The sequence below is a fragment of the Schistocerca piceifrons genome, chromosome 3, assembly GCF_021461385.2.
Source record: "Schistocerca piceifrons isolate TAMUIC-IGC-003096 chromosome 3, iqSchPice1.1, whole genome shotgun sequence".
Taxonomy (NCBI): domain Eukaryota; kingdom Metazoa; phylum Arthropoda; class Insecta; order Orthoptera; family Acrididae; genus Schistocerca; species Schistocerca piceifrons.
Window position 1 is genome coordinate 132,762,112 of NC_060140.1, and position 26,502 is coordinate 132,788,613.

Consider the following 26,502-nt stretch of genomic DNA (forward strand, 5'->3'; position numbering starts at 1 on the left):
TTATTTCAACTGTGGGACAGTGTGGCAGTTGTGGAGTATAATTGTAGATGTCTGTCTGTCCATGAACGACTTTGAAAATGGGAATGACCTGTACATTATCCAACTGCTTTAAATGTAGTGTTGCATAATCTACATAGGCTCCTACAGGTAAGCTGTTAGCTCCAGTAGCCTCACCAGTGTTGAGTGATTTTAGCAGTTTTTCAGATTTGTTTATCTTTTAATTTATTTTTTTACCATGGTTCTAACTTCTTTTCTCTCCAACCAAGTGAAGGTCTTAAAACACCATGGTGTTTTAACAAGTGTCATACTCCTCATTTTCTGGCAAAGTGTTGAGATATTATGGATGTTCCAAGGTGATGTGCCCCTTCATCTGGGCATACTTTGTCCTGAGATGATATAACACATTTATATGGAGACACACCAATTTTTTCTAACTTTCCTCCAATACATTTTGTCACGAATCTGAACAAGTTTTGAACAGATGTCTTGAAACATCTTAAATATATGCTAAAGATCATGCAAATTAAAGTTATATTAAATAATAGTAAAAGATGGGTTGAGAAGTCATTTAAAGCATTTCTTTTCTTTTTATTTGCATGTAACTATTAGGTCTACACCTTTACTTCCACCACTTTTTTCTAAAGTTCGAGGCTTTATTGTGGAGAACTCATAGAAATTTATGAGCCATTGCTTGCCACTACTTTCTCCCAGCTTTTACGCAATATAAAAATTCCGCAGCAGAAGAACTGGGTGTCTTTTGTGAAGATCGAGAAATCAATCAAATTTTGCACTTGTTCATGACTGGAAGTGCTGGTCAGTCTAAAAAGATGGTAGTCAGAGGGAACAATGTCTAGAGAATATGACGGGTAGGGGTAGGACTTCTCATTTCAATGTTTACAAGTATGTTCTGACTAGTTTTGTTACATGAGATCGAGCTTTGACATGTTGCCAATCACCTTTTCATTTCTAGTGCTGTACTGTGGCTGTTTGTCTTTCAGTGCTCAGCTAAGATGCATCAACTGCTCTTAATAATGAACCTCTGTAATTGTTTCCATCAGTTTTAGTAGCTGTGAAAACCTTCTGTCTTCCACTGCCATGCCAGTCACCCATGCCAAAATCACGATTCTTTAAGCATTGAAACCATTATCTACACTTTCTTTCACTAACAGGTGCCTCGCCATAGGTCTTACCTAGCATTTTATAAGCCTCAGTTGCAGATTTATTCAAGTTAAAGCAGAATATTTAAACTTCCCACAAATGACTACAACTGGGCTCATAGGATGACATATTTACTCAAGAATGACTTTATGGTGCAATCACAAATTGAGTAATATTTTGATGTTGTTCTGTTTACAAATGCTTGAGCTTACTGATGACACTTATGGCCTAACATCTGCACCACCATTTGCCTCTGCTGCCATCTATTGCAAAGCTGCAGAAGTAAAGTTATAGACGTAATACGTTTTGGCAACGGATGCTGAGAAAGCTTTTTCCACACAATGGAACGATGCTCAATGAGTAATATTATGAAACAAACAAAGGCATGGACAGCACCAACTGGGAGCAGCACCAGAGACGGTGTAAATTTCGAACTCTGCATCAAAATGATTGTAATATTAAGTGTGCTTCGAGGACTGTGTTTAGTCTTCAGTTTCCAGCAGACATTTAGAAAGAGCTATGTATTTGGTCAAGAAAAAATGAAGTGGTAATGTTAAAATATGAAGAAATTCAATATGTCGATACGATTAAAGTTTAATCCAAAAAAGGTTATTTATAGATCTTAAGTTTTTCTTTACTTAATTGAAATTAATGAATTGTTATGTCTTTCTAATCATGAATTAAGATATAAAGAGGCATTATTCTTAATATAGTAGTGCAAGCACACTAAAATTTGATGATCCTTTTTTTAATCTACAAATAGGGATGTATCCTCTATTATCAAGGCAGGTGAAGGCAGTCTCTTAAGTGCTAATTATGAAAAAATTATAAAGAACAGAAGATTTTTTTTTCAGGTCAATTTGACACAATACAGTTTTGGCTGTGAGGAATATTTCACAAGTTCAATCACACTGCACCTCTGTGATCGAACATACGAAGAAAGAGTGTAACCTTATTATAAAGGCTATAGTATAAAGATTATGTGTATAGTGACTGATGTGGCTACACTGCTTTAACTGTAATATACATCTAATGTACTGTGCTACGGTCAACTTCTTGTCACAGCCAACAGCCACTTTATGGAATGTCTCTTAGAAGAACTTCATGTTTTATTGGATCCCTAGCGCTGTCACAAATATATGCACCACAACACTAGTTGGGATTACGTTAACATAATTTATATATACATCTGCTAAGTTCTTCAACATGATTTTCCTTGATGGCAATGGTCAGGTGCACTAGGTAACAGCAAGGACTGTTACAACTTTATCATGTTTCAGTTGAGACATGATACCCTCCACCTGATTGCATATACTGGATCCAGTGTAGTTGGGAGGGGTTGGCAATGCAGAGGTGGGAGTGACAGGTCAGACAAAGTTTGTACTCAAATCTCTGCACGAGCATTCCTTATACATCTGTATGCCTATTCAGTATACATCTGTATGCCAGACAGTGCTGGGTGCACTCTCATCATACGAGGCTGGTTTGATAAGCCTGGTAAAACAGCAACGAGAAATATCTGTTTTGCAAACATCTCCCCCTACTTCTCGACAGTCTCCTTTGATGGATATATCATTGGTCTACCGATCCTCCAGCTTTTTCAATCTAATGGAAAAAATAGGTTCTATCAAACTCTACAAAATATGCATTGATTGCAACTATCACTGCCTCATCTGATGAAAATTTCTTCCCAGCAAACCAAAGTTTAAAGCTGCGGAATAGGAAGAAATCACTTGGGGCTAACAAGTCTAGCGAATAGCATGAATGAAGAACAAATCCAAGGCCCAAATTGTGCACTTTCGCCATTGTTATCACTGATGCTTGGGATGGTGCATTATCCTGCTGAAAGAGCACTTTTGTTTTTGCATGCCACCCTTGGTCTTTTTCAGGCAATGCAAGTTTCAAATTACCCAACAATGAAGCATAATAAGGCCCAGTTATCATTCTGTCTTTTTCCAAGTACTCTATGAGAATTATACCTTGGGATTCCAAAAAAAGAGTGGCCATCTTGTTACCAATTGACAAAATTATCTTTGTCTTCTTTGGTGTACTTTCACCAGCCTTTGTCCACTGTTCAGACTGCCTTTTTGCTTTGGTTTGTTAATGATGGATCCAAGATTTCATCAACAGTCACTAATTGGCACAGCAAGCTTGTTGATTACAATTAAACATAACCAAACATTGTGTTGGATGCACTTTTGGTCAACTGTGAGCAATCGCAACACCCATCTCATACACAGCTTCTTCACAGCTAATTCTCTGAGCATGATCTTACACACTCATTCAGTTGAGATGCCTACAGTCTCAGCAATATCACGAATTTTTATTTGACAGTCTCGACTCACCATATCTCGGATTTTGTCAATGGTTTCTTACGTGGTGATCTCAACTGGATGGTCGGGACACCACTGTCTTCAGTGTTTGTCCGACTGTGTTTAAATTCATGAATCCAAAAGAGAATTGTCTTTTCACGGTAGTGCAGAGTCCACATGAACTTCATCCTATTTTCTTTTGATCTGAGCAGCAGTCCAACCCTTCAAATGACAATGTTTAGTAACAGCAAGAAACGATGTTCTCCATTTTCAATTGCAGTCATCAAACTGAACAATTCAGACTGTTGACAACAATGAACTGTACACTGTTGAAATTCTTTATACAGCAATCCAGCTTACCAACCACAAAGACACAACAAAAATATTCCATTGTCTCTTGGAAATTTACAACTTATCAAACCAGTCTTGTATAGTTGTTAACACAGGATTTTGTGCTGAACTAAGTTTGCTACTTTCGTCCTTATTGTCAGTATTCTGATAGACCTATGTTTTTATAGGTTCCTTTATAATGTTGTCCCAACAGCCAGTTGCTTGACAAAGCAACTTTTTATTCTCAAAATCAAAAGTGTGATGTTTGTTTATGCTACACTTTGTGTCCCTGCACCTGATCATATAATTTCATGTGCTTCTTGCACAGCTTCTACATACAGCACTGCAAGTGCCTTATATATTGGCTGGCACATTTACAAGAGATGCTGTATATTTCTGGTATATTAAGTTTTGGTGCATCTTGTTACAGAGCCAAGGAATTCTTTCATTTTAGGAGTTGGTTGGAAGATGGTGTTAGTGGTGCTTTTTCCAAGCAGCCTCACATTTTGGCTAAGAGCAGACCATCTTGTCTCCTTCCTTCTCTTCCCAGTTTACTGAATCTCTTCTTTTCGTTAATGTCCTTCTCGTCTGTTCTCTGTACCATTCCTTAGCAGAACACTTCCCTCTGGAGTTGTAGCTCAGCTGGGAAGCTCTTTCACTGATGATGCAAGCCCAATGTACCAAGGTATTGGCATAGTCTGCCTCTGTGCTGAATGGTGGCAGCTTGCAGGCAGGTATAGGTATGTGCAGGTCATCTTACTACAAGGGCAATCCCAAAAGTATGGTCTCCTATATTTTGCAAAGGTCAAAGCTGTAGGTGAATCCAATCTTTTCCCTGTCAATTTTACAATAGCACCATAGAGTCATTCATCTCCTTGTTCATCATCTGAGCTCTTGACAGTCTGTAAAACTTGCCAAGGTCTTTTGTGACTGCGTGCTGTTTCTGTACCTTGCTGCTGGCATCATGAAGAATGTGCCCCCAGGCCCCAAACAAATTATTTTTTTAATTTAAATTTTAAGCATTTCCTATCAGCTGATGTGACAACAATCAACTGGTTCATGCCAGAATAGGCCAAAGTATTGTCAGCAAAGCCACCTTGCAAATCAAATCCCTTTGAAGGGATTGACTTGTGCTCCCTGCCGCCGTTGGATAAGCAGCTGCAGCAGCAAGTCGTATACTCCTAGCTCACTCATTTGTTACATAGGTTAATTCTTAATTTCTTTGCGTGTTTTTGGTTCTTGCATTGTTGAATTCATAAATTTCGGGCGTATTATAGTATTTGAGAGTTGTAGCATCACGTTTTAGTACCTGAATAGTGTAAAATCGCGTAGTCTCCTTCCGCTGCCGAGCAGTGTGTCAGCAGCGCGCAAGTAGCAGCATTACTGCATTTACTAGGCAATCTTGTATTTTAATAACCGTTTAAATTTTGTGTCTATTTTTGCACTCTCTGTAGATTACTTCAGATGTTCTTTGCACAACAGTTTTTAGCGTGGATATGGACTGCAACTGCTGTGTTCGGATGCAGGCTGAGTTGGCATCCCTTTGCTCCCAGCTTCACGCAGTGTTGGCTTCGGTCACACAGCTTGAGGCTGTTGCCAATGGGCATCACTGTGGGGGTCCGGATGGGGGTTTGTTGAGGACGGCCAGCTCGTCCCACGCATCCCCCGATCGGACTATGACTGTGGTTGCCCGGGATACTGCCCGCATTGAGGCTGATCCCTCACCTGTGGTAGAGTGGGAGGTCATCTCAAGGTGTGGCAGGGGGCGAAAGACATTCCGGAGGGCTGAACGGAAGGCCTCTCCAGTTTGACAAATCGGTTTCAGGCTCTGTCTCGGGCTGATACTGATCTTCGGCCCGACATGGCTGCTTGTCCTGTTCCAGAGGTTGCCCCTCAGTCTGCAAGATCCGGGCGGTCGCAGAGGGTGGGCTTACTGGTAGTTGGGAGCTCCAATGTCACACGCGTAATGGGGCCCCTTAGGGATATGGCAGCAAGAGAGGGGAAGAAAACCAATGTGCACTCCGTGTGCATACCGGGGGGGAGTCATTCCAGATGTGGAAAGGGTCATTCCGGATGCCATGAAGGGTACAGCGTGCACCCATCTGCAGGTGGTCGCTCATGTCGGCACCAATGATGTGTGTTGCTATGGATCGGAGGAAATCCTCTCTGGCTTCCGGCGGCTATCTGATTTGGTGAAGACTGCCAGTCTCGCTAGCGGGATGAAAGCAGAGCTCACCATCTGCAGCATCGTCAACAGGACTGACTGCAGACCTTTGGTACAGAGCCGAGTGGAGGGTCTGAATCAGAGGCTGAGACGGTTCTGCGACGTGTGGGCTGCAGATTCCTCGACTTGCGCCATAGGGTGGTGGGGTTTCGGGTTCCGCTGGATAGGTCAGGAATCCACTACACCCAACAAGCGGCTGCACGGGTAGCAGGGGTTTTGTGGCGTGGGCTGGGCGGTTTTTTAGGTTAGATGGCCTTGGGCAAGTACAGAAAGGGCAACAGCCTCAACGGGTGCAGGGCGAAGTCAGGACATGCGGAGACCAAGCAGCAATCGGTATTGTAATTGTAAACTGTGAAGCTGCATTGGTAAAGTACCGGAACTTCAAGCGCTGATAGAAAGCACCGAAGCTGAAATCGTTATAAGTACAGAAAGCTGGCTGAAGTCAGAGATAAATTCTGCCGAAATTTTTACAAAGGTACAGACGGTGTTTAGAAAGGATGGATTGCATGCAACCAGTGGTGGAGTGTTCGTCGCTGTTAGTAGTAGTTTATCCTGTAGTGAAGTAGAAGTGGATAGTTCCTGTGAATTAATATGGGTGGAGGTTACACTCAACAACCAAGCTAGGTTAATAATTGGCTCCTTTTACCGACCTCCCGACTCAGCAGGATTAGTGGCAGAACAACTGAGAGAAAATTTGGAACACATTTCACATAAATTTTCTCAGCATGTTATAGTCTTAGGTGGAGATTTCAATTTACCATATATAGACTGGGACACTCAGATGTTTAGGACGGGTGGTAGGGACAGAGCATCGAGTGACATTATACTGAGTGCACTATCTGAAAATTACCTCGAGCAATTAAACAGAGAACCGACTCGTGGAGATAACATCTTGGACCTACTGATAACAAACAGACCCGAAATTTTCGACTCTGTATGTGCAGAACAGGGAATCAGTGATCATAAGGCCGTTGCAGCATCCCTGAATACGGAAGTTGATAGGAATATAAAAAAAGGGAGGAAGGTTTATCTGTTTAGCAAGAGTAATAGAAGGCAGATTTCAGACTACCTAACAGATCAAAACGAAAATTTCTGTTCCGACACTGACAATGTTGAGTGTTTATGGAAAAAGTTCAAGGCAATTGTAAAATGCGTTTTAGACATGTACGTGCCGAGTAAAACTGTGAGGGATGGGAAAAACCCACCGTGGTACAACAACGAAGTTAGGAAACTACTGCGAAAGCAAAGAGAGCTTCACTCCAAGTTTAAATGCAGCCAAAACCTCTCAGACAAACAGAAGCTAAACGATGTCAAAGTTAGCGTAAGGAGGGCTATGCGTGAAGCGTTCAGTGAATTCGAAAGTAAAATTCTATGTACCGACTTGACAGAAAATCCTAGGAAGTTCTGGTCTTACGTTAAATCAATAAGTGGCTCGAAACAGCATATCCAGACACTCCGGGATGATGATGGCATTGAAACAGAGGATGACACGCGTAAAGCTGAAATACTAAACACCTTTTTCCAAAGCTGTTTCACAGAGGAAGACCGCACTGCAGTTCCTTCTCTAAATCCTCGCACGAACGAAAAAATGGCTGACATCGAAATAAGTGTCGAAGGAATAGAAAAGCAACTGGAATCACTCAACAGAGGAAAGTCCACTGGACCTGACAGAATACCAATTCGATTCTACACAGAGTACGCGAAAGAACTTGCCCCCCTTCTAACAGCCGTGTACCGCAAATCTCTAGAGGAACGGAAGGTTCCAAATGATTGGAAAAGAGCACAGGTAGTCCCAGTCTTCAAGAAGGGTCGTCGAGCAGATGCGCAAAACTATAGACCTATATCTCTGACGTCGATCTGTTGTAGAATTTTAGAACATGTTTTTTGCTCGAGTATAATGTTGTTTTTGGAAACCCAGAATCTACTATGTAGGAATCAACATGGATTCCGGAAACAGCGATCGTGTGAGACCCAACTCGCTTTATTTGTTCATGAGACCCAGAAAATATTAGATACAGGCTCCCAGGTAGATGCTATTTTTCTTGACTTCCGGAAGGCGTTCGATACAGTCCCGCACTGTCGCATGATAAACAAAGTAAGAGCCTACGGAATATCAGACCAGCTGTGTGACTGGATTGAAGAGTTTTTAGCAAACGGAACACAGCATGTTGTTATCAATGGAGAGACGTCTACAGACATTAAAGTAACCTCTGGCGTGCCACAGGGGAGTGTTATGGGACCACTGCTTTTCACTATATATATATATAAATGATCTAGTAGATAGTGTCGGAAGTTCCATGCGGCTTTTCGCGGATGATGCTGTAGTATACAGAGAAGTTACAGCATTAGAAAATTGCAGCGAAATGCAGAAAGATCTGCAGCGGATAGGCACTTGGTGCAGGGAGTGGCAACTGACCCTTAACATAGACAAATGTAATGTATTGCGAATACATAGAAAGAAGGATCCTTTATTGTATGATTATATGATAGTGGAACAAACACTGGTAGCAGTTACTTCTGTAAAATATCTGGGAGTATGCGTGCGGAACGATTTGAAGTGGAATGATCATATAAAATTAATTGTTGGTAAGGCGGGTGCCAGGTTGAGATTCATTGGGAGAGTCCTTAGAAAATGTAGTCCATCAACAAAGGAGGTGGCTTACAAAACACTCGTTCGACCTATACTTGAATATTGCTCATCAGTGTGGGACCCGTACCAGATCGGGTTGACGGAGGAGACAGAGAAGATCCAAAGAAGACCGGCGCGTTTCGTCACAGGGTTATTTGGTAACCGTGATAGCGTTACGGAGATGTTTAACAAACTCAAGTGGCAGACTCTGCAAGAGATGCGCTCTGCATCGCGGTGTAGCTTGCTCGCCAGGTTTCGAGAGGGTGCGTTTCTGGATGAGGTATCGAATATATTGCTTCCCCCTACTTATACCTCCCGAGGAGATCACGAATGTAAAATTAGAGAGATTAGAGCGCGCACGGAGGCTTTCAGACAGTCGTTCTTCCCGCGAACCATACGCGACTGGAACAGGAAAGGGAGGTAATGACAGTAGCACGTAAAGTGCCCTCCGCCACACACCGTTGGGTGGCTTGCGGAGTATAAATGTAGATGTAGATGTGAGACTGAGGGTTGTTGAAGCCACAACCAAAAAATATTGCTCTCCTCCATTCTGAGCTACTGCCTAGAATAGACACTAAATGGCTTAGTTCCCTCAAGCTTTCGGCCTTGGTGGCCAGAGACTGTGTGTGTGTGTGTGTGTGTGTGTGTGTGTGTGTGTGTGTGTGGCTCATCTAGTTCTGATGAAGGCCTTTTTGGCCAAAAGCTTACTTGTTTGACAGTCTTTTTTGTCATGCCTATCTGTGACTCGGCATCTCAGCTATATGGTGAGTAGCAATCTACCCTTTTCATAATATTGTCATTACTTCATCCTGGATTTTCCATTGTTTGATCTATACTTGTGATATATATTCCTATCTTCAAGTAGGCAGTATGAAGACATGAGGACAGTGACAGATGGTAGGAAGCAACAGGTTGTAGCAAAGCATCCAATAGGATCAAAATGCAAGGAATAAAAAGATGACACAATGTTTCACTAATAACAATGTGTTACTTCAAGTAATTTTGAAAAATAGAGCAAGCAAAAGTTAATTGCAGAGCTATAATATGACTGAATACAAGGAAAATATGACCAGTAGTACCTTCAATTTAGGGTCTTCAGGTTTCTTCTCACCATCATCCTTTTCTTTTCCGTCAACTTCATCTTCATCATCAGATACAGGTACACCTTTATATGTGTCTGACCATCGTCGTCTTCGTTCTAAAAAACAGAAAAACATGAAAGATAGAAAGGTGTGTATTGACACTTCCAGGAATAATAAAAGTAGCAGAAGTAAAGGAGAAAGAAAAGAACAGCACTTATCTTCAAGAGACAGTGTAGACTGTGGCCAACACACATGATTTTGGGACGACTGTTGCTACACTGTTACCATTTAATATTCCCCACTCTCGTTGCCTGACTGGCAGTCTTCACTGAAGTGGGTTTGAGGAAAATTCCAACTTCCACGGGTGTATGCAAGTCAAAGAAGTACTAGCCATTATTTTTGTTTTGGAGAGGAATATTTTGGTGGTAAAGGAGGCATAAGAAAGAGGATAACACACAATTAAAAAACAACAATAGGAAGAAGTGCAGAATGCAACAATGTAAAACAAGGACTGGAAAATTTTGGTAGTCTTGACAATAAGGAGAAGGCAAGTTAACGTTTAATGTTTCTTCAATATTGTCAGTCAGAAGACATTCTCATTTTGGGTACAGGTGGGGAAGGTAATTGACCAAGGCCTTAAAGAAGGAACCTATATGGCACCTGCCTGAACTGCTTCAGAGAAATTCTATATCAGGACACCCAGACGTGGATTTTAAGATTTCTCCTTACAATATTGAATCTGTCACCTTGTATACAGTATCAACTTTTCCCTTCTTTCTTGTACACGGGGTGCAAGTTAAGATCTGAGAGGACCAGAATCAGAAGTTGTTAACACCCTAATAAGGAATACAGTTACATTGTTCAAGACTACAGACATACTATTTTACATGAGGATTGCTTCTTTGTGCTCAGTCACAGTGTAGGGTATGTCAGGAAGATGATGAGACAATGCAGAGGCAACTTACTTATGGCTCAAGTAATGAGCATATTTCACACTTATAAAAGCCTTGGTAAGCTTGGTGAGCACTGTTTATTTTTCACTGAAGAATTTTTCTGCTCTGTACATATTTTTGCTAATAGACTCCCTTCAAACAGGTTATCTTTTACTCTGCCCCTGATCCCCTTGCTCTTCTATTTTCTCAAACACGCTTCCCATCACTGTACCAGCTGCCTGCCATTTCAATACCTCCTCTCTAACCTGTAGAAGCAAAAGTAACACAAATATTTACCATAATTTCCCAGACACCCTGCCCCAATTACAACATTCTTACTGGATCTCTCATTGATTTCAGGCTGCTCTAATTCTACAACTCTTCATAACTTTTCTTTGATTCTATCCATTTCGAGCCCCATCACCAATATACACTGAAGAGCCAAAAAAACTGGCACACCTGCCTAATATCGTGTACGAGCCCCATGAGCACGCATTCTGAAGAGCATGTTTTAAGGCATTCCAGGTGTGCTCAATAGTGAGCATGTCTGGGGATTTTGATGGCCAACGGAATTGTTTAAACTCAGAGGAGTGTTCGTGTAGCCACTCTGCAGCCATCTGAACATGTGGGGTGACGCGTTGTCCTGCTGGACTTGCCCAAGTCTGTCAGAATGCAGAATTGCCTCGAATGGACACAGGTGATCAGACAGGGTGCTTACACATGCCACACCTGTGAGAGTTGTATCTAGATGCATCAGGGGTCCCATATCACTCCAACTGCAAACGCCCCACACTATTACAGAGCCTCCACCTCCTTGAACAGTCTCCTGCTGACATGCATGGTCCATGGATTCGTGAGGTTGTCTCCATACCCGTACATGTCAATCCGCTCGGTACAACTTGAAATGATACTTGTCCATCCAGGAAACACGTTTCCAGTCTCCAGTCATCAACAGCCCAATGTCGGTGTTGACAGACCCAGGAGAGGTGTAAAGCTTTGTGTTGTGCAGTCATCAAGGGTACATTAGTGGGCCTTCAGTTCTGAAAGCCCATATCGATGACATTTCATTGAATGGTTCACACACTGATACTTACTGATGGCCCAGCATTGAAATCTGCAGCAATTTATGGAAGGGTTGCACTAGTCATGTTGAACAATCCACTTCAGTTGTCATTGGTGCTGTTCTTGCAGGATCTTTTTCCAGCTGTAGCAAAATCAGAGATTTGATATTTTACCAGATTCCTGATATTCATGGTACACTCGTGAAATGGCTTCATCACTACATCAAAGATGCTGTGTCTCATCGCTTGTGTGCCAACTATAACATTATGTTCAAACTGCCATTGTAGCAGCAGTAACTGATCTAACAACTGTTCCAGACTCTTGTTGTCTTATATAAACGTTGCTGAGTGCAGTGTCATGGTCTGCCTGTTTACATATCTCTGTATTTGAATATGCATGCCTATACCAGTTTCTTTGGCACTTCAGGGTATTTGCTCATTGCCTTTTTCACTTTCCCACTCCTGCTTATGACGTTTCCAATGGTTTTGATCACATTCTAGTGCTGCTCCCCCATTTTCCATTCTTCTGTCCCATTCTCTCTCCCACTTCCCATAGTGAAGACCACTGCTCGCACCACACATTAGGTAGAATCATGCTGGGTGGGAGGTGGGGGGGATGTCCACAGCTGTGTTCCTCTCATCCTGGGGTCTAAACGTTCCTTGAAACAGAGAGTAGTCAGTACGCACAGGCAGTCGCCACAGTCTCTATGATGCATGGTGTGGCATCGTCCCATTCAAACAGCAGGGGCCATCTGAGTTAGACTGCCCTTGCCTATGGCAGGCAGCTAGTAGGTTGTGATTTTCTACAGAGATGGTGGTAGGCAACTGCTGGCAAGATGGCAGAAGAAATGAAAGACTCATTGACCTGGTGCTTGTAAATGTACGAGGTCTGTTCAAAGAATTCTGTAACTTTGTCCACAAAATTTTTCTACGCTTACCTTTTACTCATCGTGTATGGTCTCCTTCGAAATATTCTCCTCCACAATCGATACACCACTCCAAATGCCATTTCCATTTCCATCACAGTGATTTTGTTTTTTGTGCAATAGTCACCCACCACCAGGGATGAATGTGCAGGTGCGCTATTGTGATGCAAAAGCCATGAATTGTCTCGCCACATTTCAGGCCTTGCCTTTCCACATTTTCTTGCAAGTGAAGCAACATGTCCTGCATCAATTAACAGTTTGTCCCTGAGACATGAACTCATGACAACGTTCCTGACATGAGTGTCATCAGTAGACGTCAAATGGTGTCCTGAATGTGGGTCATCTTCAACCTCCGTCTTGCCATTTTTTAACCATGTGAACCATTCGTAACACTGAGTACAGCTTAAGCACTCATCACCGTAGGCTTCCTGCATCACTTGGTGTGTCTTTGTAAAGGTTTTCTTGAGTTTAACACAAAATTCAATGCTGACTTGCTGCTCCTCTAACTCTGCCATCTCAAAATTCACAAACTGTGCAACACAATGTTCTACTCAATATAGCACTGAACAATAACTAACAGACATACAAAAATGAAACTTCCAGCAGTTACACATTACAATTATGAATGTTTCAGAATTTTTTGAGAAGACCTCATATCGTTGTATGAACTATGACACGTTGATTACAAAAATATGATCAACAGAAAAGATTGGAACGCAGAAGGAAATAGGTGGAAGTCTAAAGTCTAAGTAGTTGCAAGATGTACCAGTATAGCACCACATGAATGTTATAATATAAAATACAGTTCAGTTGAAATTAGAATATGCTTACATAAACTGTTGATACCATTGTGGTATAATTTAAGCTACAAACACATTATTTAAAACAAGTGTGAATATATTGTTACTTCACAACTTTTTGGTCTCTCACATCATAAGCAGAAACACACTATACATTTTTGAAAAAAATGTTAGTCCTTCTGTTGTCAGGCTGTTCCTGCTGGTCAGGAAGTATGTAGTTTATAACATTTTGAAGGAAAATATGCAGACAAAATGCGACTTTCATAATAGCTTCTGCAATATCAACTAGTACATCTCTAGACCTTAAAAAGACTTGTCATTTCGTAGCAAGTATACCGAAAGCATTTCCCACGACATGATCAGCCTTGCATACAGTATTTGTTTATTGATAATTGCCTTCCCAGGCTGCTGATTGGGGTTAACGGGGCAGCAGATAAAATTGAAATTAAAATCCTTCATCACCAATCAGGACATGAGGGAAGGACATGTTTGTTCACAGTGATAGTTTCAGAGGTAGATTAAATTTACCTTGTATGAACTCGTGGAAAAAACACAGTTTCCAAAAATTGCGCTCTCAAAGTGTCTGTCATAGGTCCTACATCAACAGCCATGAATCAGTAATCTTATCAACTGCAGGCAGGACAACTGAAAAAGGTTTTTGGGCCAAAAATAATTTCAGTTGCTGGTTTTAAAATATTCCTTTTCAACATGCTTCCCATCTATGCTGCCAATGCAGTTAGGAAATTGCCACCTTTCCATGAAGCCTGTCTCAATTTTCTTCCACATTTCCTATGTTGGTTGAGGTAAAAGCAATGATTGTAAAACATTGTGCAGATCATCATCATAACTGTGACTCATATGTTTACTGCACAGCAGCTGACACTAGCAATGAGAGCTCTGTTTGAGAACAGCCGACCATGGCAGGCAGCCTGCACTCTGTTTGACTGTGCTTAAGTGACCTGCCCCTCCTTTCTAAACTTCCCCAACCTATCTCCCTTTCCCTCCCATAGAAGGAACTAACAGTTTCAAAAGCAACGATACTGTCATGTACTCTCATGTCTGACTATTGGCAGCACTATTAATTTCATCTCCCGAAGGTATGAACTGGCCAGCCATTCTATCTCATTACATTATAGCATTCACATTCGAATTTTCCATTTGATGTAAGTAACCAACTCTGGGAGGATAAAATATATGCAACGTTCTTTCAAAGTGACTAAATATTCTCCTCATTTAATTATGCTGTAAAAATACATGAAGGCTATACTGAAACAACATCACTACCAACTTTCTTTGAAAACTATGTATTCGTGATGCAAGTAGCACACTTCATAAAAGCAGTCACAAACAAATTCTGTTAACAATGACCAAGACTGTATGCCTGTCTCTGTTATCTACACTGCAAGCTACTCATCAGAAAACTAAACAAAGCAAGACAGAAGTTGTCGGCTTAAAAGTGAGTAGAAAATATTTGGAAGATAGCAAATTCTTTGAAGGAAATAGTTTTTGTAGAATTGGCAACAAAAAGATATAGTTTACAATGAAACAGACCACTGAGGTAATGAAATGCTCTGATACCACGAGAAACAACTCTCACTCAAGATCTATAATGCATAATGCTGCTTTACTGCAATCTGTAATGTACAATTACGTTCACTATACTAGATAACTAACCCTTTGGTTCATGTCCAGCCGTTCTGTTCATGTCCACACTTTGGTACATTAGAGCTAATGTGCTGAATCTCCAATATAACACAATTGCTACAGGGCACACAGAAAGCAACAAGCACATTTTTAGCTTCTGTAACTCATTCCCCCTCTGAGCAGACCGTTTTCAGAGAAATCACAAAGTTTTAACAATTTTGTGAATAAGATGTACTTTATGTCTTACCTGGATCTGTGTAAGGATATGGTGGTGCTGGGAAGTCATCTCGTTCTATTTTGGGCTTTTCACCTGGTGGTGGTGGCTTTGCTGCTGGATAATGTGCCAGTTCAATTGGTTCCTCATTGTTCATGTGCGGAGATTTTGGCCTAGGCGTTTCTGACCGAATAGAATCTACAAGCACCTTCATACCAGATTTGGAGCTAGCTTTTGATAATGTGAACTTCCCACTACTTCTGGAGTGAGCAGCTGAAATTGTTGAAATAAGAATTGACTCATTAATTTATGGTTTGCACAACTGAAAAATCTTAATTTAAGCACCTGCATCATCATATTCTCTCTCTCTCTCTCTCTCTCTCTCTCTCTCTCTCTCTCTCTCTCTCTCTCTCTACCCCCCCCCCCCAAATTTTTATATGCTGTGTAAATTTATGCACAAACTGTGAGGCAACAAACAATGAATGACATGTTATTTTACTGCCTGAATTTCATATTTTAGTGTTACAAAAAACTTCTTTCCACTAACACATTCAGTAAATTATTGACGAAACAGACAAGGAGCACACATCTACAAAAATTCAAGTTTAGGGTAACAAATAACATTTTTGATCCTTATTCTGATCACTTGATACACTTATACTCTAATACAAATGTGCTGATGATTAAATATATTTTTCTGGCACGTAGTAAAATGTTCCTCTGCCTTAAAAAACAAAGCTTCATTTCACTTCTTCATCTCAATACTGCTAGACACCTTCAGCATAAAGTTATTCATCACTATCCTCATAAATGACAGATATCCAATTACGACATAGCTTTCCCCAGCATTAAAATATAAATTCTCATTCTAAATGAAGGATGTGCACAATAAAATCCAGCTACAAGAAACATGGTGTTTAAAACACTGTGTAACTCAAGGGAACACACAGTGACAAAAAGTGTGTGTGTGTGTGTGTGTGTGTGTGTAGGGGGGAAACGGTGATTATTCAGACTGTTTGTGACAATTTTTACCAATAATTGATGTCCGCCTCTGGTAGCTGAGTGGTCAGCGTGACGGAATGTCAATCCAAAGGGCCCGGGTTCGATTCCCAGCTGGGTCGGAGGTTTTCTCCGCTCAGGGACTGGGTGTTGTGTTGTCCCAATCATCATCATTTCATCCCCATCGACGCGCAAGTCGCCGAAGTGGTGTCAAATTGAAAGACTTGCACCAGGCATACGGTCTACCCGACGGGAGGCCCTCGTCACACGACATTTTCCATTTTACCGATAACTGATACGGTGTCCGAAATGTAAAGGCAGTATGTATGCAATAACCAACCTTCTGATTTTTTCATATGACATCAAGAAATAGACTGATAAAGGCAGTCAGGTAAATGAAGTATTTCTTGATGGCCAAAAATGCGTTTGCCTCAGAATAATATCCACACATTTTATTGAAAGAATATGGTATGAAGTAAAATTTACAACTGGATTATACATTATAAGGAACAATTAGTTTTATCTTCATCTACATACATGCTCTACAAAGCACAGTGTAGTATATGGCAGAGGGTACTTAGCGGTGTACCACATACTGGGGTTTCTTCCCTTTCTAATTGCATATGGAGCACTTAAAGGCCTCTGTGCACACTGAATTAGTGTAATCTTGTTTTAATGGTCCCTATGGGAGTGATATGTAGAGAGCTGAGATGCACTTTTAAATTCTTCACTTAACATTTGTTTTTGAAATGGGTTTAAGCACTGCCAAATCAGGTTTTACAGAATTTACAAGGTGCTCTATGGTGAGAGAAACAAAGTGGTGACTACTGGTGCCACACTCCTTTGAGTACGATCAGTGGTTACTGCTAGTCACATTTGGAGGACTTTGTAAGCTGCCTTCCTTGTAGATTTACTACATTTTCACGGTATTCTGCCAATGAAGCAAAGTCTCCTCCCTTATGAACAAGTGAGCTTATGTGATAATTCCATTTCATATCCCCACACACTGTTATACCCTGATATTTCAGTTAACTGGTTCCAATTGTAACTCACTGATTTTGCTGTCATAGGGTACAACTTTTTTGTGTCTTATGAAGCACATAATTTTATATTACTGAACATATAAAGCAAGTTGCCAATCTTTGTATCATTTTCAAATCTTACCAAGATCTGACTGAATATGTGTGTGTGTGTGTGTGTGTGTGTGTGTGTGTGTGTGTGTGTGTGTGTGTGTGAATGAACTTCCCCTTGGGCATGCATAAAGTTACTTCTGCTTCTGTTGATGACTCCAGTCATTTAATATAACATGTAGACTTCACAAGTACATCCTACCAAAAAATCCTTGATCCTCTCATAAATTTTGCTCATTACTCAATACCATCACACTATTAATAATAAGTGTAGATGTTATTCTGAGGTGAATGCTTTTTTGGATGCCAAGAATCACTGCATCTACCTGACTGCCTTGATCCACGTCTCTCACGATGTCACATGAGAAAATAACAAGTTGGGTGTCGCATGCTGGTTGGCATGAAGGATAACATTCAGCGTGAGGTACTTCATTACATTTGAGCTCGGAATATCCACTACACTTCAACAACAAATGGATGCTGAGAATATTTGATGGCAGATTTGTGGACCACTTCTGCTACCGTTCTTAATTGGATGTGACGTGTGCTTTCTTCCAACTACGGGGCCATGATGGACCGACCGACCCCCCCCCCCCCCCCTGTTTTATATTCAGAGGGTCTACAGTATATTATGTGATTAATGAAGGGCTAATTCAGCCACAAATTCTTCATAGAATCTGGCAGGGATTCCATCGAGTCATGGAGTTCTATTCAATTTTCGCGATTTCAGATGTTTCTCAGTGACAATAACACTAGTATCTAAGTCACTCATTTTTGCAAAGGTGCATGAATTAAACTGTGGTATAACTTTAGTTCATGTGGCATCTATGAGTGTCTGGACACTAACTTTGGTGCCACTGACAATATTTACATGTAACTACAATTTCTTTGAGTTTTGTGAGAGACTTCTGATAATGTCTTCCCACCACAAACTGTTCTAATACATACATGTATAACCAGTGCATGGACAACAATTCTTTTAAACTCACATCACAGTTCTACATACTCTTGTCTGCGGCTAGATGTTTTAACCTATCTTGAGATATGGCACTCTGTGCTTTGTGCACTTTTATTCTAGTAATCATGAAACTGCCTGGTTGATTAAAACTGTGTGCTGGACCAAGAATCTGAAACTTGGCCTTCATGAGCAAGTGCTCTACCAACTGAGCTACCAAAGCACGGTTCACAACCTGTCCTCATAGCTTTACTTCTGCCAGTACCTCATCTCCTACTTTCCAAACTGTAGCAATCATAGTTGCTACAACTAACTCATGGTCACTGATACCAGTTTCAAAATGGGATCGTGCTCAAGTAAGTCCGGTCTATTTATTGTCATCAGATCCATCACACTGCCACGTAGTAATCACAATCATGTTCAAATCCAAAAGCAGGATCGTGAGCCAAGTACAACAGTTAGCACTAAAGCACACTTGTTACTGGCATCAATATATAACCAGAAGAGAAGAGAAGAGAAGAAAACTGAACTGAAGTCCTGGACGGAGACTGCTACTGTTTATACAAAGACTGAATATTATACAATATACAAACATTACTAACATAAAAAAAACCTTCCAGAAATGATGAATGATAAATAACAGATAACTGATGGTGATTGGGTTTGAATTCACGACTCGCAGCAAGCCAACCAGTTATGCTAACCATACACCATACAACATGCAGCACAAAGTAGTACTTTAGCAACTTTCTGTAGATGTGTAAAATCTGCACACCCAGGAGAAAGCTGGAGAGTACAGTAATGCTAAATGTTGGTCAGTGAAATGCTGCCCGAGAGGTAGTATGTATGAAATAATCACCCTCTGATTTTCTCATGTGACATCAAGAAAGCATTTGACTGAGACAGTGTACTTACAAAGTTTCAAGAAGCAGCTTTAATTTGACTACTGTCTTGACTGGTAATTTGCAAGGCCCAACCTTCTACATCTCCGTGAGAAGAAGAGTAGAATTGAGTACTTGGTAGGTGATACATCTCACTGACCAACATTTAGCATTACTGTACTCTCCAGCTTTCTCTTGGATGTCCAGGATCTATATATGAACCAGATGTGTTGATTCTTCGATCCTGGTGATTTGGTGTTCCACAAAGTCATTCTGAGCATATGCTGACTGGAATGGAAAAGTGTATTCACTGTTGTTTTGGCTTCGCAACTGCGGAGCATAAACAACGGTCTTGTAAACGAAAGTCGTAATGGGCAGTATCATATACTAATCTTTCTATTCAACAGGAGTGGACACTGAAAACAAATCTGCCAATGCCATAATAAAACTTCCTGTAAAGCCATTTTTCTGTGGATGGTAGGGGGTTGTCATCCTTTGGGTGATATTGCAATGTGAAATTACCTCTAATACAAGTCTCGACTGGGAAACTTTTCCATGATCAGAGATCATGACAAGGGGTGCTCTGTGCTTCAAATTGATGTTTTCTAAGAGAAACTTGTAATTCATGGAGCACAGCGTTGGTAGCAGTGGAGCTGGTAAGGTAGTCAGCACAGACTACTACACGTCAACTCACATTTGTCAACTTTAGAAACCTCAACAAGAAGTTGATTCCAATAGTGTAGAAAGGCGCTCTTGCAGGTGGAACTGGTACCACATGCTCCGCAGGCAACTGCGGCATGTCCTTCCATCACTGCCATTGCTTACAGTGAGACACACAGTGTCAAACGGGTCAGTAGAGATCTGGCCAATGATACCTATGGCTGATACCGTCTAGCCTGTTCACATATTACAGCTGACCAGATGTTGCAGTGTTGCGGAAAAACTTCAGGAGGGTTGGCCATTCATGAGCTGGGATGACGAGCAACTATTTCTGCCCCACTGGATCATAGTTCCTCTTACACACTGTTCCATTTATTAATTGGAATTCTCCTTTGGTCAGTTCCTCATTCTTCATGGCTCTATGGTTTTTAACAACACTGGATCTTCCCTCTGTTCAGTAGAAATGTATTTAATGCAGTGATGACTGAAATTTCATCGCCACTGCTGTGATCTGCCACAGGAATACTTGAAATGCTGCTGGCGTCCACTTTTGTATAACACTGACGACATACTCCTGAAGCATCAGTGCTCACCTCACCAGTCAGCCTTACAGATCCTTCAAGGCTAGTCAGCCAGCATTGAGAATGGTGGTCTGTTGTAACGGTGAATGGTTTGCTAAATATAAAAGTCATTCAAAAAGAAATGAGCTGGAGGCTGCAAAATGAAAACTGCCAAAAGGATCATAATGCCATTGCCCATGGAAAAAGTGGGTACCTGCAGGAGTGCTGTGGCCACAAACTCACCACTAGAGGTACATGGGCATACACTCACTTAACAACACAGTGAACATGTGCATATGTCAACCATTCACTGCACTCAGTAGTGTCGAAACAGAGAAAAGTAGTCTTCCTGACAACGGAAGGAATGTGGAGAACGGAAATTCATCAAAGAATGATGCAAGTATACAAAGAGCTTTCCCATTGCAAGGGCCAAGGTATGTCACAAGCAATTCAAGGAATAACAGATGTTGGTCGATGATGTACAATATGGATGCCATACTGCATTACTGATACCACTGTCCAGCAGGTGGGTGCCCTCATTACTGAAGACTGGTGAGTTATGGTCGCAGCTATTGCCCCAGAGGCTGAACAGAGCTTTGAAATCACAACAAACATGCAGTGCTCTCAGAACACTTTAACCATTCTTCAATGAACTTCCATTCCCCAAACTCTTTCCACAGTAACGAAAGGCACTACAATCCATTGGTCTTCTTTTGAAACCTCCATTTCTCTGTTTCCAGCATTGGTGTGTTTGCAGTGGCTGGCTAGTGGACACGTGCGCTCATTCTTTCATCACGAGGGCACCGATGTCCATTTAGCAACGAGTTTGGGATCTTAGTGCTCTTATAGGGACCACACCATCTTCCATAGGTAATGGCTTACATATCATCTCTTTTTGCATGCACCTTATAAATATTGTCAGAACTGTTGATGGCCCAAACAACTGCAAGGAATTCTTTCCCAACTGTGCAGTAGTCCCACTGGGACTTTGAGGTTACTGTGGAAGCATAAGCTATCATCTTTTTAGGACTTTCCTGAATCTGCACTGGAACTTTACCTATACTGAAACTCATCATACAGTGCTAAGAGTGGAGAAGATGTCCGTACCTCCTCAAGGAGGATAAGAAAGACCTTTCTTGCAACTCATTACAGGAAAATTCGGCGTGTCCCTGCAGTAGTTCTTGCGAGGGACATGCCTTGGTATAACGTCCTTTATGAATCACTGGTGGTACGAATGATTCTGAGAGAACTTCTCACATCATGAATGTGCCAAACAGTTGGAAAATCTATGACTATTCTCATTTTCTCTGGATCAGGATGGACTCGCATCATCATTCACTAGTGACCCATGAGTTTTATTTTCTGAGCAGCATGAGTTTTATTTTCTGAGCAGCAAAATGATATTTTTTTTTCCTATTGAGGAACCGGCTTGCCTACTGTACACATTTTAACATTGTTGTCAGGTGATTTAGGCGTACTTCAAATGCATCAGAAAAAATGACAATGTCACCCAGATGGTAAACATACCTGGTTCTTTTATGGTTTTGAAGAAGGTTGTCCATCGTGCATTTGAAAATGGCCAGAGAATTCAGAGTCCGAACCATATAATTTTGAACTCTTAGAGATTGTCCAGTGTTATCAAAGCAGTTTATTCCCAGTCAATCACGATTTGGCAGTAGTCTGCCTGCACATCCACAGTTGAGATATATTTTTCTCCTTTCAAGGAGCATAGGGTGTGATCAATGTGCGGCTATGCGTATATGTCATTTTGTGATTTTGTTCAGTTATCATTAATCAACATAGAAACATCATGTGCCATACTACGACTTCACAAGGGCCGCAGGAGCAGAGAAAAGATACTCTGAAGGTTCGATGTCATCATCTTGTAGCACCTTCCCCACTTCCTCTTGGGTTATCCATCAATCAGCCAGCTGCACCTTATACGAGCGTTGGCTAATTCGTGGATGATCCCCTGTATTGATATGATGTTTTATCATGGGCTGCTTGATCGGTCGTTTCTCCACTTCAGATTTGAAAGCATCCAAAATTGGTGCACATGGCTGACACCTGCCAACATTGTTTCTCAGTCAGACCAGATCCTATTGACAGTTCTATAGTAGTGTCCTCTCCCACATTGTCTGCAGTGGTAGCAGGGCATGATGCTTCATCGACAGTACTTTGCTGTCCTATGCACATAACTTTAAGGATGAGTTGTGGCTGCTCATAACAGTTTGTGATCCGAAGTTCTCATTGACCAACTACAATACTTATGATTGTCACTGGTATGTAGATTTCTTCTGTTAGCCTGAGCAGCCTTTTGTAATTAACAAAACCATCAGTTTAACTGAGCATCAAAATTGATGACTGGAACTTGTCTTATTGATGACAGTGGGCTAACAATGTCTTCAACGGCATATAACCACCCACGACAATCTTCGTTAATAGCTTAGTCAATATGGGGCTCTGATGTTCCACAGTCTACGACTTCTTGTGATGTCTACAAGAAGGCCCATCTTAAGAACAACATTATGATTACACTCTGTTAAAAAGACGAATCTGAAGGGTTGGGTTCTGTCACTGATAGTTATTCTTGCAATCATGTTCCTACCGGATGGACTTGTTTCTCATTTGCGACTTGCAGCACAATTGTTTTTATATCACAGAACACAGTCTCCTTTAGTTGGTGACGATAAGCATTTGACATTAGAAAAACGGAAGCCCCAGGGCTGAATAGTGCCCAGACAGATTTGCTGCTGATTATGACTTCAATGGCATTTCCTGACAGTTTTGTGATTGTCATTCACGAAGGATTTTCATCTCGTGGCTGCTTCATCTCCATGGATGGTCATCTCACTTCATTTTCCTGAATTTCATGGCTAAGTGAGTGGCTGTTATCACTGAACAGTGATGGGAATGGCTACAGTTTGTTGGGGAACAATCCTGTCCAGGGTATACTGATGGTCTTTGCCCTAGAGCTTAACTATAATTGTCTGCAGTTGACTGCTGTGGTGGTTGAGGTCTTGTCAAGTAATAGTCGTCAAACACTTGTCACCTTTCTTTGCAGTAGCATACAACGCATCCAGTGACACCACACTGGAAACATTACTGGTGTGTTGTTCTCCATTCTCCAAATATCTGTTATTTTGTGGGACACTATACTTGATGGGGAAGTTTGTTGTACCTGAACTGATCGAATCTGGGTTATTGTTCGAGTGTTGTAACAAAGTCCAAGTTGACCAAGTCCATTCTTCATAGTGCATTTGAATAGTGCATTTGAATAGTGTTGGAGATTGGTGCTAACAATCGATGCACCTCTTCTTCAACATTATCTGTTACCTCCTGACGTACAGGCCGAGATTCACAACTGCTTACTTGGTCTGACAGTTCTGGCCAAAATGCTATCTCTCTTTTTTTACTATATGGTGTGTGAGAGAGGTGAGACAAAAGATAAGGCATGGGAGATTTGTTTTTGTACCTCATCTTACCGTCTCCCACACCACCTCCCCAAGTCTCACCATCCGGCCACAGAGGAGCAGTCCCCTCTTAACTCATTACCACCCACGACTGGAGCAACTTAATTACATTCTCCACCAGGGTTTCAACTACCTCTCGTCATGCCCTAAAATGAAAAATGTCCTGCCCACTATACTTCCCATCCCTCCCACAATGGTATTCCACCGTCCACCAAACCTACATAATACTCATCCATCCTTCCACATGTCTCATAACCCTGTAATACACCTAGATGCAAAATCTGTCCCATACATCCTCCCCACCAACATCTACTCCAGTCCGGTCACAAACACCACCTATCCCATCAAAGGCAGGGCTACCTGTGAAACCAGTCATCTAATCTACAAGCTAAGCTGCAACCACTGTGTTGCATTCTATGTGTCGTGACAACCAACAAGCTGTCTGTCCGCATGAATGGCCACTGACAAACCGTGGCCAAGAAACAAGTGGATCATCCTGTTGCTGAGCACACTGCCAAATATGACATCTGTCATTTCAATGACTGCTTCACAGCCTGTGTCAAATGGATTCTTCCCACCAACACCAGCTTTTCTGAATTACCCAGGTGGGAACTTTCCCTCCAATACCTCCTGTTCCCATAACCCTCCTGGCCTCAACCTTTGTTAGTCATCGCTCTCACCTATCTGGCCCCTCCCATGTTACCATTCCAGCACTACACAGCCGTCATTCCACCATCACATCCATCCTTTTTACTTCTCTCTTTTTCCATTATAAACCCCCCCCCCCCCCCTACCCATCTCTCCCCTGCACTCCGCTAACTTGCAGCACTTCACTGTCCGCCACCCCTCCCATACTACCCCTCCCTGCCTCAGCTTCCCCCTTTTCCCCACCCTGTTGTCACTCCCATCATGCACTGGTGTTGCTGCTCGCAGTGTGGTTTCAGCTGCCTGACACTACAACCATGTGTGTGAGCTGCGAGTGTGTGTGTGTGTGTGTGTGTGTGTGTGTGTGTGTGTGTGTGTTGTGTGTGTGTGTGTGTGAGATCTATTGTTGACAAAGGCCTTACTCACCAAAAGCTTTATTTGTGAAATTCTTTATTTGTGCCTATCTGCGACTCAGCATCTCCACTATATGACGAGTATTCTCCCGTTCCACTAGTCTGTCTCCTACTCCCCCGTCTCTCTGTACATCAACATTTTATCACCACCACACCACTAGGAGGTTGCCAGTTCTTAACCACCAATGTATTTCTTTCCAACTAGTAAGTGGCATGCACCCAAGTTTGGTTGAAATCCATCATTGGTTTAGGATGAGCTTTTCACCTGTGGCTTCACTCAGATACGTACATTTCACATATTTCACAAGTATTTACACACATATTTCACCCGTATCTCTAGCAAATTTTGCCCCATTGTTCTGTTTCCACAGAGCTCAACGTTTATGACTTCATATCTACTGAACTATGTGTCATACAATAATGTAATTCATAGGTACATTCAGTGATATATGTGTTGTGAACAGAGTTAGTATCAAAGAAGCAATAAATTAAAATGCCATGCCTAATGTGGTAGTTCTATTGCATGAATAACGAAAATGTAGCACGTGATAAAACATTTTTTCTTTCATCATTTCAGTGGAGGTCGGCTGGGAAAAGTTCTGTATATCTTTGAAGCTGTGTGTAATTTTTGTCATAAGTCACGAAGTATTCTCATTCTCAAGTACTGAGAGAATACAGTCTGAGTATTTGCGTGTCATGTCCAGACAGTGATATATGTATCAAGCTTGTTTAAAACAGAGCCAGCAATTTAGAAGGAGATGTGGATCCATTCTTACAAAATGCATGCATTATGGAGCAGTAAGTTTTCCATTTGGGGTAGCTAACAATACAATGCAATACATAATGACTGAAAATCAGAAGTGCCCTCAGCAACAAAGTTTTCAGAGTAACTGAAAACATTTTGAATGGAATTTGTCACACTTTCAGTGCTACAGGCCACTGCTTATTTAAGCCCCCATGCTGAAACAGCCTTTAATGTTGAGAACTAAATGGAGTCAATCAACAGGCATTGTAGCATTAGTTCACTTATTTTCTGTCAAGTAAACAAAACAGATTAATACAGAGGGGTCCATAAATATGTAGACACTCTCTAATAGTTAATATCTTTGAAACAAAATGACATATCATTGCAATTCTGCAGGGTATAGTCCACTGTTTTCTCAGCAATAAATGAAGTAAGATTGTCATTTGAGCAACGCAAGGCTATATTAAAGTGGTACTGGAAGTACGAAAACATGATGAAGGTAAAACGGCGATGGTACAATGTGTACAGAAGTCAGACACCACCATGTACAACAATTTGTTGCACTTGGGAAGCTGATGGTACTGTTCAGAATGTGCATAAGGAAATGTCTGGCCGATTGAAAACATCAACAAGTCCAGCTTCCAGCACTGTTGTGTTGCTGTATTTTACAAGGTCACCTCAAAGAAAAAACTTGTAGATGCCAACGTTGGATTCTAGAGAAATATAGGA

General features: G+C 41.4%; 1 protein-coding gene across 6 annotated transcripts in view; it reads right to left on the bottom strand.

Moving 5' to 3' along the window:
- Positions 1-26,502, bottom strand: part of LOC124787972 (actin-binding LIM protein 1) — a 355,811-nt gene that overhangs the window by 66,488 nt on the left and 262,821 nt on the right. For all 6 annotated transcript variants that reach the window (XM_047254984.1, XM_047254982.1, XM_047254983.1 and 3 more), the window contains 2 exons: positions 15,346-15,585; positions 9,733-9,851 (listed from right to left, as the gene is read on the bottom strand). In XM_047254984.1, the coding sequence (XP_047110940.1) occupies positions 9,733-9,851; positions 15,346-15,585 (359 nt within the window). The remainder of the gene's footprint in view (positions 1-9,732; positions 9,852-15,345; positions 15,586-26,502) is intronic.